This window comes from Sminthopsis crassicaudata, chromosome 3, assembly GCF_048593235.1.
Source record: "Sminthopsis crassicaudata isolate SCR6 chromosome 3, ASM4859323v1, whole genome shotgun sequence".
NCBI classification, from domain to species: domain Eukaryota; kingdom Metazoa; phylum Chordata; class Mammalia; order Dasyuromorphia; family Dasyuridae; genus Sminthopsis; species Sminthopsis crassicaudata.
In genome coordinates this window covers 283,486,150-283,498,886 of record NC_133619.1, presented here as the reverse complement: position 1 = coordinate 283,498,886, position 12,737 = coordinate 283,486,150, and the positions used below count along the sequence as shown (strand labels likewise).

The following is a 12,737-nucleotide window of genomic DNA, read 5'->3' as shown; positions in this document are numbered from 1 at the left end:
GAGGTTGTATCTGAACTCATCTACCTGACTCCAAGACTGATGCCATTATGCCATCTACCTGCCCCTAAGCAAGAGTCTGACTGAGAACAACATTATAAATTATAACTTATATATTTGAAATAATCAGTCACCAAATTTATATAATGACAACAAACTCTTTAGTAATTATTTAGAATCTACAGGACCTTTTATCAACTTATATTCGTGATGAACCATTGAAGTTTTGTTATCTTTTAGCATGTGAATATTTATTTTCTGAGGAAAAGTTATATATGTTTTTAAATCCATTTTTCATATTTTTAATTCATCTTTTGTGAACAATTCACTTAAAATATACTTTACATTGTTTTATAGTTAAATGATTCATTTAAATTATGATATTGCATGTTCTAGTCAAAAAATAAACAAAAGAAAGAATTCAAAAGAAAGGACTGAGTCAATGATTCCATTTCCCTCGTTTTTCCCTTCCTTGTCATTCTTGAAATTAAAATGGTCATAAAGAAAAATGCATCACTAAGGATAGTTAAATTTAAAAAGAAATTTTGTAACTCTAAAATAAAGTTGAAGATTGGTAAATTTTAAATAAATCCATTGAACCTTTTATTTTTTTTTAATTAAATTTAATTTTATGTTTTGCTGAGGCAATTAGGGTTAAGTGACTTGCCCGAGGTCACACAGTTAGGAAGTGTTAAGTGTCAGGTTCTCCTGACTTCAGGGCTAGCCCTCTATCCACTACACTACCTAGCTAACCCCATTAAAACTTTTTTATTAGTAAATTTTAATTTTTATTTCATTTTATTTTAGCAATAGCATTGGATCATCCCTTACTAATAAGCCTGGAGATCAGTCTATAACAACTTAGTTATGCTTGCCATCAGGTAGCAAACAGTCTCTTGCTAAGGCCTTACTTTTCAATTTGGTATGACCTGCTTAAACATGAATTTTTCTGGCCTTCAAGAAGCCAAGCTCATTCATGGCATATTTAGACACTGGAATAAAATCTGAATATATTCACTGCATCTTTTTTTTCATCTATTATTCTTATTGCTTTAGAATCAAATCTTATGTTCTCCAAAGTACAAAGTTCATGGGAACATGGCTTATGTAACATACTCTACGGTGTCACTCTTTAAGGAGATATATTGGGTTGTAGACATTAAAGACATATAATAAATATTTGCTTAATTGAATTTCTATACTATAGTCTCTTACTGACATTGATATTTTTTGTTCAGTCATGGAGAATAATTACAAGGAGGGACAGGTTTTTTTTTTTAAATAATAACAATGATTTAACCCTGCAATGGTCGTGCAATGGACCTGGGAGCTATAACAGAACACTTGGGACCATTGGTCCATTTGGGGAAATCCAATTTAGCTGGAAGTCCCCTTTCACGCATTTTGTATCTTGCTGACAATTTTATGTGTACCATATGTTAGCATGATCAGGGAGGCAAGGCAAGCAAAATGTGGGAGAACTTTGATAGCAGATGCTTACAACTGCCCTCATGAGAGTAATTGCCTTACTCCTATTGAGGCTGAATGAAAGTAGAAAATAAATGTAGTCCAGTGTTCCAGGCAGGTGTTCCTAAAAGGGCCTTTATATTATGGCAGTAAAGTTGATTGCATTACTGGGGGGAGAAAAAAAAATAAAAGGTTTCAGGATGAGTCCTTCCCAAAGCAAAGCAAAGTTTGAGAAGGGATATGTCTTAGTAAAAAGAATCAAGAATTAGGCAAAAAAATGCACTCAAATCTCAGTTTCAAGACTTACTTGCTATATTATATTTGGCAAATCACTCTGAATCTCATATTTCTTATCAGTAAAATAGGAATAATTTTATTTAGACTATCTATTTCATGGAGAGTGTTAGGATTATCATTATTCAGTTTTTCATTCATGTTCAACACTTGGCAATACTGGAGTGTTTGCCATTTTCTTCTCCATCTTATTTTACAGATGAAGAAACTAAGGCAAACAGGGTTAAGAAACTTGTCCAGAGTCACATAGCTAGTAAATCTCGGAGGCCAGATTTGAACTCAGAGGGAAGATGAATCTTTCTGACTCTAGACCTGGCATTCTATCCTCTACTTGACTTAATTGCCCTGGAATAAATATGGTTAACATTTATATAATGATTCAAATTTAACAAATAATTTTTCTTATAATGGGCAACTAGATGGCTCAGTGGATAGAGTATCAGACATAGAATGAGGTTCATCTTCCTAAATTCAAATTTGACCAGAAATTTACTAGCTGTGTGACTCTGGAAAGTCATTTAATCCTATTTTCTCCAGTCTCCTCATCTGTAAAATAATTAGAAAAAGAAATAGAAATAGTGGTTTACTCCAATATCTTTTCCAGGAAAACCCCAAGTGAGGTCACAAGAGTTGGACACAAATGAAAAACAACTGAACTCTTTTATTCCTTGAGTACTATTTGTGCCAGAATGATTTTTACTGTTTTGTCTGTTACCCTATATTTGTTGTTTATATCCTTTAGAAATTATTGTGAATTGTGCTATGCTGCAAGCTAAATAACCTCTTAGTTAAGGAGTTTAGCAGTGTGATAAAGATGGTGATACAACGTTAGATAGCCCTGTGTCCTTGGCAACACTTTTTAGATCTTTCCTATCTTTTCAGATATGCCTGTGGTCAAGGTTGTGGCAACCTGGCAACCAGGGCATGAAGCTCTAATATTATAAACATTTCTGTATCTCTATTAGTACAGAACTCCTGTGTAGTTTTCAGCCTTGATTTTTTCCCTTAAAATTACAGTAATATAGAAAAAATGTCTGAATACCATTTCATAGAAAATAATTTATTTAATGTTATTAGACAGATCTTTCTTATAGCTTCTACTGGAAACAATAACATGACTTGGTTACTAACCCATGACTGAATGCTATTTTAAATTATCTATAATGGCTTAGGAGAGAAGAAGGAAGGGGAAAATAAAATCAGAAATATTAGGAAGAATTGCTTCAGCCTGGAATAGGCTAAAAGAGAGATTAGCAGAAACTAAAGAAAGTTACCAGTATATTCCTTTGTAAATTTAATTGATCTTCCCATTTAATTGTATCTACTTTTAAAGAAAACTATTCTGAACCATTTTAGAGTTTTAAGCCAAAAATTGCATACATTGATAGGACCATATGAGTGATAGACCTGGCACAGACAAGGCAATTAACACATGGCTTATATATTTTTTCAATAAATATGTCTTTTGGCTCTTTCTTTTTCCTTTATCATGATCATCAATCATTCATTAAGCTTCCGTAGAAATAATAACATTAATTATTTCAAAAGAACTAGGTGGCAGTGAGAAAATTCTCATATTCTTTGTGACCTGTCAAGGGGAGGAAGATAATTAGTTACCCTGTGACTCCTCTCTCCATATTTCTATAGTTCTAATATGGGTATTAGAAACTCAAAAAGAAACTATCCCAGAGTTCATCAGTCAGTGATGTTTGTGAATATAGACTTTTGAGATTATGTTTGAAATTTTCAAGGAGACTAGAGAAGGGAGGAGAATTCAAGAGTTGTTTTACTTCTTGGGTCCATGTAAGCAGCCAAATGTCAAGCACTGAACCAAGTCTTCAATTCATGTTTCCTTGGCCTTTCCTTCAGAATCTCTGATAGGTTGACACTGCTAGTGTTGCTTGTGCTACTGATGTGTGGAGTGGGCAGAAACAGAGTGCTAGGGAAAACCCAGAGGACAGCATTTGTGATTAAGTAATGTGATACAACTGATCCTCTGAGGCATCTCCTGATTCTTCTGCATCTGTGATGCAAATGGGGGCAACTTTTATTAACTATTTGACTCCTTTGTATTCTGTCTCTCCTTAACATGAAAGGGAATGGATTAAAAGTAGGAGAAGCCATTTCCTTTTCCACAGTTCTCCTATATAAAAATATGGCTCCTTTTCCCTTTACTTACTATCATTTTGTTAGTATCATTTTATTCCTAATTATATAAAAACATCATATGGCATTGAATACAGACTGCTTTGGAAGATAAGAAGACCTGAGTTCAAATTTAGACTCAGATGTTTATTACTTGTGTGATTGTGGGCAAATCATTTAACCTGTGTCTGCTTTTTTTTTTTTCTTCACTTATTAGATGGAGATAATTACATTTACCTTTCAGATTTGTTGTGAGGTATCAGGTAAGAGATATAAAGTGCTCTGCAAACCTTCAAATGATATAAAATATTAGCTGTTATTGTCGTTGTTGCTAAAAGAAAACCAGGTGACTACTAATCTCCATTTTTTGAATGATGGATAGAATCTGGATAAAGGCTTGAGTCAGGATAGAGAAAGAGAAAAAATATCTGCTCTAGTCTTACTTTGAGGGAGAGAGAAGGGGAAGGCAATTGGGTTCAAGTGGACATCATAAAAATGTGATACACTAAGATAGTACTCCTAAACCAAAGAAAGTCCAACTTTTTTCAAGTTGCTGAGTTTATAGTGAGATTACTAATGTAGCTAGAAAACTGACTTCTAGAGTCCATAATAGAGATAAGTCCTTCAGACAAATATCAGTTAAGACTGAGGAAAAGAGTAGAATCTATCTTTACTTTGCATATTTTAAACATGACTGTAAGGTATTCTATTTAATCAATGCATATATGTGGGTCTCTTCTTCTAAACCTATTCAGTAATATTAGTGCCATGATAGATATCATCCTAATCACAGATTTAGGAAAACTTGAGTTTGAACTCAGCTTCAGATACTTTCTAGATATGACTAAGTTTGCAAATCAATTGACTTCTGTAACTAAAGCTTAAAGTTGTTGGAAGTATCAAATGAACTATTTCTCAAATGCTTTGTAAAGCTTAAAGTTATATAAGTGCTATTGTTGTAACTGTTATTATTATTATTATTTTAAATGCTGGGGGAAGCTAGGTGGCGCAGTGGATAGAGCACCAGCCCTGAATTCAGGAGGACCCGAGTTCAAATCTGGTCTCAGACACTTAACACTTCCTAGCTGTGTGACCCTGGGCAAGTCACTTAACCCCAGTCTCAAAAAAAAAAAAAAAAATTCTGTACCAGAATATATTCATTTCTTTGAACATATTCTTTTTATGTGGGAGCCTCTCCCCATATATTTACTACAGATTACATATATTTATTACAAATCCTGAGCCAATTTTCCACGTGGGGACTTTATGGACAATTGAACATTTCCTTGATGAATGTACTTGTTCAATCAACTCCCTCAACATTATTAGTAATATTTAATAATCATGACACTAGTTTACATCTGAATTTTTGGTGACATAATTGTTTTACATTAAATTGGTTTCTATTTAAGTCATCTCAAGTAGATGACAATTATTTTTTTTAATTGCTCCAAGATAAGTATTTCCAGGTATTCTTGGCAACTCATGTCTCTGATTATACTAGATTTAGAAAGAAGCTCATAGATTATGTAGCTAAAATTTGCAAGACTATGGTGTTTATTGAATGTTTCTTAGGGACATAATGCACTGGTTGTATTCAAACATAGCCATTTTTCTGAAATTTAAAGTAAGGAATGAAAATCACAGAACACCAGACCTATAAGGGAACTTGGAAATGTCAGTCCAACAGCCACATTTTCTAGATGAAGAAATTGAGGTCCAGAATGATTTAATAACTTCTCCCAAACCACAGAGATACTTTGTTAAAGTTAACACTGGACTAGCTATGCTATGACAGAATACAACCATTTCCCCAAAGAATTGAATGCCTTGATCGTAAACAGAAGCTTTAAGCTCCATCTTATTCTTCCTGTGCCATGTGAAAGGAGGCTTCCTTTTCAAGGAGTCCCCAATTCACTTTCTGTCCATTAATGACATCTCAATTCCACTTCAGTTTCTAAATCCTCATGAGTGATTGCCACTACTTCATAAGAAATTCTCTAGTTCCTTATCAATTTCCAAACCATACTAATAAAAATTGCTCTCTCAGGACTGAAATTACAAGCCTGACTTCTATCTGACACATTCCACAACAAAAATGAGAGCTCAATCTGCTCAGCTTCCCAGAGGTAATCATTCTCGAGTCTCCTTGCCTTAATATAAAAACTCAGTTTTCCCCCCAAAAGTAAAAGTAATGAAAAATGAGTGATCACTGCCAAATTTTTCTACAAATTGAAATTTTTAAAAATACATAAGACATAAAGGATTTGGTGAATTTAATATCACTACCAATATGGCATCAATTGCATAAGGTAACTTGATTACCGATTTGAGAGCAATGAGACATCTTCAAGATATTTCAAAGTAGTTGAAATTTCAGTTGGTCACATAAAATATTATTGAAATAAAGATAGAAAAGGGTGCTGTCACAAAATATATGGATTTCTACTTGTAATATTCATGCAGCACTTGAAATATTTGCAAACATTTTTATCTTGACCTCCAATTACTATATAGGAGAGAACTTTACAGCATGAGTAGAATTTTAATCCAGCATGCATGAGGATCATATTCTTTTCTTGCTTTTTTTGTCAGCATTGGTTTCAATAAAAAAGCTAGAGGTGACCCCGAGATTTGATATATGCCTTCACAATGTTAAATGGCTCAAATATTATATTACCTGAAACAAATATGGATGCCCAGAGAAGGGAATGCTATTCTAAAGACTTCAGTGACATGCTCATATTTTTATTGTCAAAACTGTGAAAGTTCTCTATTTCATCCATCTACTATATCCTGCCTATTCTTTAGGGGGGAAATTGTATATGAATCATGAGGGTTTAAATAATACTTCATTCTGAACATTTGCACTTAAAAAAGGATAGTGCATTTATCATTTTTGGTTTTATCAAATACAGCAAAGTTAAAAAAAAAGAGTCATCTGTGTTGAGGTACTTCTGAGAAATTAACATCTTTTACTTTTAAATGTGACTAAGAATTCTATTAATTATTTCACCCATATCTACCATAACAACTTACCATCAATTTCCTTTTTCCTGCTCTCTACTTGGTAGCATTTTCACTTTTAAAATGTGTTTCCTAATATTAACTGGGTTTAAACAACTTGCTTGCAAGTGGGTGAAATTTAGATTTTTTTTTTTTAAATAATGACGTATCTGTCCTAGAGGAATGTAGAAAATTTGTTCTCCCATTCTGATTTCCTCCATTTGTCTGCTTCCATGTTGGAAATGATTGGACCTTTCCATAGTCTTTTCATCTAGCAATAATTTCCTTTGTGGAGAAAAGGGCAGCTTCTGCTCAGTATTCATTCATTCACTGGCTTGTTCCCTTATTCATTCATTCATTCATTCATTTATTTTTGCTTGCCAATTAAGATTTCAATGCAAAGGGGATGGTTAGATTTTAAGTATAGGGTGCTTTGGGATTCCAGAATTTACTCTGCCACATCTACTGAAAAACCTATAATGTATCAGATATACTTGTCTATCAGGGATTCCTAGAACACCTTTGCCTCATATGCTTTCTAATGAGTCTCACAATAACTTCCTCTTCAACCTAATTGCCCCTTCCCTTTCTAGCTGACCCTACAAATTCTATGTTTAGCCATGTAGAAAAATACCAATTATAATTATTTTCAAGAACAGTTTACCATTTATGATTAATTACTATGTAGTACAAAAATGACAATGCATTTCATTAGATGCCTGTCATTTTTATCTTGTATGCTTTACTCTTTCATAACAACTATGGCCATGCATGCTAAATCTGCATAGATGGTTTCAAAAGTAGCAAGATCATCTGCTCATATTTTAAAGGAAAAAAAAGAGGAGACAGCTAGTTCTCTTTGGTAGACATAAAGGTCTTGTACATAATGAACCATCTATACAAGAGCAGGAAGTTCAAGATTCACATTGAAAGACAGTTGAAATGTCTGCCATTTAGAAAATTGTTATCTTTGGGAAAGATATTAAGTATGCTACTTAAAGTTAGAATACTTAAAATGATTATCTGTGTTTGCATAGTTATAATGGGGAAAAAAAAGACATGGAGCTTGTTGTAACATACTGAAATTGACGTGGCACTGATAGTGATCGCAGTCCTACTACAAGGGAATATTAACTGAGCTTTCCTCTAAGAAAGAATAATTAATTAAAATAGGATGGTATTAGATAAAATGCTTCCTTTCTTTAGTAACTAGAACCCCAGATGAACTCTTTACCTAATCAAAGTCTCTCTGCTTCCTCAAGTGAATCTTTCAAAAAGTTGGTCTGAAGATACATTTTGTATTACTTGCTTTGGCTAAAAATTTGTTAGTTAATGGCTCATAGCTGCCTAACATGAAGGATAGAAAAAGGCAGTCTTGTCAATGTTTGCTAGGTTTAGGGTAATAGGGCTGCTTCTCTTGGCTAGTGCTGGCCTTGATATATATGTTCTGTTGTGATTGCAAAACTAGCAGGGTTTAGTCCCATTTACATGATCAAAGAATATGGGGTTCAATGCATAAGGAAAAAACCCTTTGGCTTGAGCAATTGAAGAACTGTGAAATCTCAAGGTCTTCAGCCCTCAGTATAGCTTTTAACAGCAATCATTGTGGAGCTGTGGTGGAAAATCCAGATAGAAGGAAAAACTATAAAGAAGAAAAGTGAGGAAGGTTAGGTCTGAGGGCTAGGTCTCCTGCCACTAAGTAGTAGTAAGGAAACAGACCAAAAATCGACACCCTGTAATTACAATGAAACTTCTCCTATTACTATCCATATATGTCTCTTAGATACTATGTATACATATATATATATATATATATATATATATATACATACACATATACTGATGTAGTATGTATATATACATACATGTATAAATATATGTATAATATGCTCACATAATCTATATATTTACAAACACATAAATACATATTCCTGTATGTACTCCCATGAATTCATGGTTCTCTCCCAAAGACTACATCTTAGTTACTAACAAAGCTATGAAATACTTTGAACAGTTTACTATGCATAAATTATTCCATGCTTAATCCATGACGAATAGTGAAGTTATCAAGGTCATTCCAAATGCCTAAAAATGCTTGTTGGCTACAAAGTTCATAATAGCAAATGAACACTGAGCCAAAAGAAGTATAATATGGGAATAATAAAATCCAAAGATGCTGCATTTTGTAGCAAAATTCTATTATAATTGCATGTTTTGCTTGCAGTTTAAATGAGGTTTTAAACTTTTCAATATTAAGAATTTAAGAAAAAAATATAAAGAAATCTCAATAACATAGAAATTGAATTGCAATCTAATTTCTATAGAACATTTCTTCCAGGTAAGTCAGGAAATTTAAATAAATTCCATATTCCAATTGTTTTACTATGGTAATATGTTTGGACTCTGATATTATTGAATTCTGCTCCCATTCTAATATTACTTAAAGGAAAATTGAAATCATCAACTTATAAAATTTAAAAAAATATTCTAAACAGAAAGCTTGCTGAATTATTTTTATAAGTATGCAATATACTTAGGTTTATATAGACAAGCATATTTATACATTCCAAAAAGAAAGTAAATGGCATAACATTTATATTTTACCTTATGTTGTTGGATTTGGCGTTTTAGGTCTTCAAGATCAGGACCCAAAGGCTCTGCCTCCATTTTCTTTGTCCTGGCTTCAGTTTCTGACAACCAGGTAGTTAAATGTGTTAATTGATGATTCTGAAGTTCCATTAAAACTTTATGTAAACTGAAAAATGAAAACAAGTAAATTGTCATCTTAGCTAAATAAGATTTGATTGTTCATATTAATATTATAGCATGATGAAAATAATAGTTTTTTTACACATTTTTATTTCAGAATCATATAAATTATCTAAAGTAATCAGAATAATTAATAATCAGTAAACCTAGGTCCTACTCCTAAAGATATGAAGGGGGAAAGAATGGTGCCCTACAATAGTGAGATGATTACTTATATGTACTCATGTGAAATGACTTTCTTTGATAGTAATAATTACACATTATCACAATATTCATTCCTTTTGAATATGTTAAATAACTTATTTCTGTTCTGATGCCACTAGAAGTAACTACCTTAAACATCTGCTTTTACAAATAGACTCAGTGGTTAGCTATTATAAAAGCAAACACACATATGTATATGTATATATATATATATATATTCACATATAATATTGATTACATAATCTAAACATGTACCATAAGATATAAAAATATAATAATATATTATATATAAATATATATGGTGTGTGTATGTAATTATATTTTTATATATGTGTTCACATTTTTTTCTCTCTAGATAAACAATATGATGTAGTGGAGAGAGGGCTAGCTTTGTATTATAAAAAGTACTGTGTTCAAATCTTGCCTGAGACACCAATTGTATGATTGGAGGAAACATAACTTTTTTTCACAGACAATTCCCTAAGATTCTAAATTACAGATGAGTTGATGAGTGTAATCTACAGTATTGGAGAAAACTTACAAAACCTTGAGTTAAATACCTTGAATAAAATTATAGACCTATGAGAACATGCTTATCTTTTTTTTTTCCTGACTAGCTCAGTCTTATAGACTTTAGGATGAAAAACTTTCACAAAATTTGGAATGCAAGTGTGCTCTATTTAAAGAAAAACTAAATTCCAAATTTTAAAAATGCAACAAAATAGCCTATGATAATTCACATTTGAAAAACAATTATTTACTTTGTAAAAATAATTTACCTCAGGGTAAATGCATTCTACTTTGCAGCTTCTGCTCTGCCTTGTTTCAACCTCGTAGAACAAAATGTACTTCTCATTAAATTCATTACATCTAATATCATCATCATGCAATTAATTCAAGCCTTGATTGACATCCTCTCCCTTTTGTATGGAAGGTTGGAAGATGGAGAACTAAAATCCTCCCAATGCCTTTCTTAAAAGGGGAAAGAAATTGGACTTTTTGACCTACTGTAGAACGCAGCTGCTGTTTTGACTGCTTTCAACTACAGGGCAAAGCTTGGATCCCAGTTTCCTCCTCCCTATCCCTTTTATGACCTTTCTCCTTCTAGAATGATTAAGTTCCTTGAAGGTAGGGATCATATTTCTTAAATTAATGTATCTCCAAAAGTTTAGTCCAGTACCTAGCATATAGTAGGTGTTTAATAAATTTTATGAGATTAGACCACTCATTTAAATTGGATCCTGTTCTGTGATATTTAACAAAAAGTGATTTACCTGAAACTTTTCAAAAACACAATTCCTACACAGAGCTCCAGAAATTCAAATTCTTATGAAGGACCTAGTATGAAAATAACTTGTACATATTTAATGCAATAAAGTCCCCTGTAGTGTTTCAAAATACTGGAGTGATGCAAATTTTCTTTTTATTTCAATACCACATCTCATCCTTTTCCCTTCCCCCATATTTCTTTATGGATTTTGGAGGATGGTATAAGCTTCAGGTTATACGTGTGTGTGTGTGTGTGTGTGTGTGTGTGTGCTGTTCCCTATGTAATCCAATCTTGATATGTTTTCAGAACTACCACCTTTCCCTCCTCCTCTAATGTCTTTGGTTCAGTTTTCCTGCTGTACCTTATTCATATAGCCTAATTACTATTTTTTTACCTTTTTCTAGACAATTTAGTTTTTTACAATCTGATTACCCTCAGATTTGTCCCAATTTTCTTTGAGATACCTAATTATTGATGTCAATCTTAAACATATGACATGTTTTCATATAATAAACATAAACAATTTGTTCTTGTTGAGTTTCTTGAATATAATCTTTGATGTTGACTCTTATATAATAATTTTTTCATAAGTTCAATTTTGGTTGAGGCAAAGTCCTGAAAATCTGCAAGCTCATTGAATGTCCTTTTTTTTTGGCTCAAAATTTGGTTTTGCCAGATATAATATTTTGGCCACAGGCCTAATTCTTTTGATTGTCAGTATACATTCATACTTACATACACATATTATATATAATTATACCAATATAATTATTTATGTGTATGTGTGTATGTATTCATAAAATTCCAAAACCTGTAATATTTTATTGTAACTGCTGATACATCCTGTAAAATTCTAATTCTAATTCCAACATATTTGAATTGTTTTGTGTTTCTTGGACAATTTTCTCTTTGATTTGGGGGATTTCAAAATTTAGCAATAATATTCCTATGTGTTTTCCATGTAGGATCTCTTTTGACATGAAAATCAGTTAATTTTTTCTATTTTTATTTTCTCTTCTTGTTCTATCACTCCAGAACAATTTTCCTTGATTATTTCTTACATTATTGTGTCAAGGTTTTTTTTTTTTTTTTTTTTTTTGTTGTTGTTCACACTTTTGAGGTAGTCCAATTATTTTTATATTTTTTCCTCAATTTTTTCTTGAAATCTGCTGTTTTTCTTGCTTCACACTTTGTTCTTTTGTCATTCTTTTGTTGTTATTGTTATTTCTTGGACTCTTAAAACTTGACTAGCTTCCCCTTGATCAATTAAAATTCTCAAAGAATTGGTTTCTTCTTTAAGAATCTGTATCTCCATTTCTAATTGGTTGATTTTTTTTCTAATAATCTTTTTTTCTTGGATGGTTATTATTTATTTATTTGTTTGTTATGGTTCTTGTTGCTATTCTTGTTCTTGTTATTTCTCAATCTCTCATTTGATTTTTGAAAACTTTTTTTGAGTTCCTCCATATTTTTTTTCAGCAGGTAGCCATCACTTTTTGGGGTAGAAAAGGCTTTTTTCACTGTCCTCAGAAGATGAACTACCAAAAAATTCTAATTCTACCCTATTCTATGATCTACCCTATTC

General features: G+C 32.1%; 1 protein-coding gene across 1 annotated transcript in view; it reads right to left on the bottom strand.

Annotated features, from left to right (window-relative positions):
* DMD (dystrophin) overlaps positions 1 to 12,737 on the bottom strand; it is a 2,117,885-nt gene that overhangs the window by 1,538,445 nt on the left and 566,703 nt on the right. Inside the window, 1 exon segment of the mRNA XM_074300855.1 lies at positions 9,514 to 9,664. Within this exon segment, the coding sequence (XP_074156956.1) occupies positions 9,514 to 9,664 (151 nt within the window).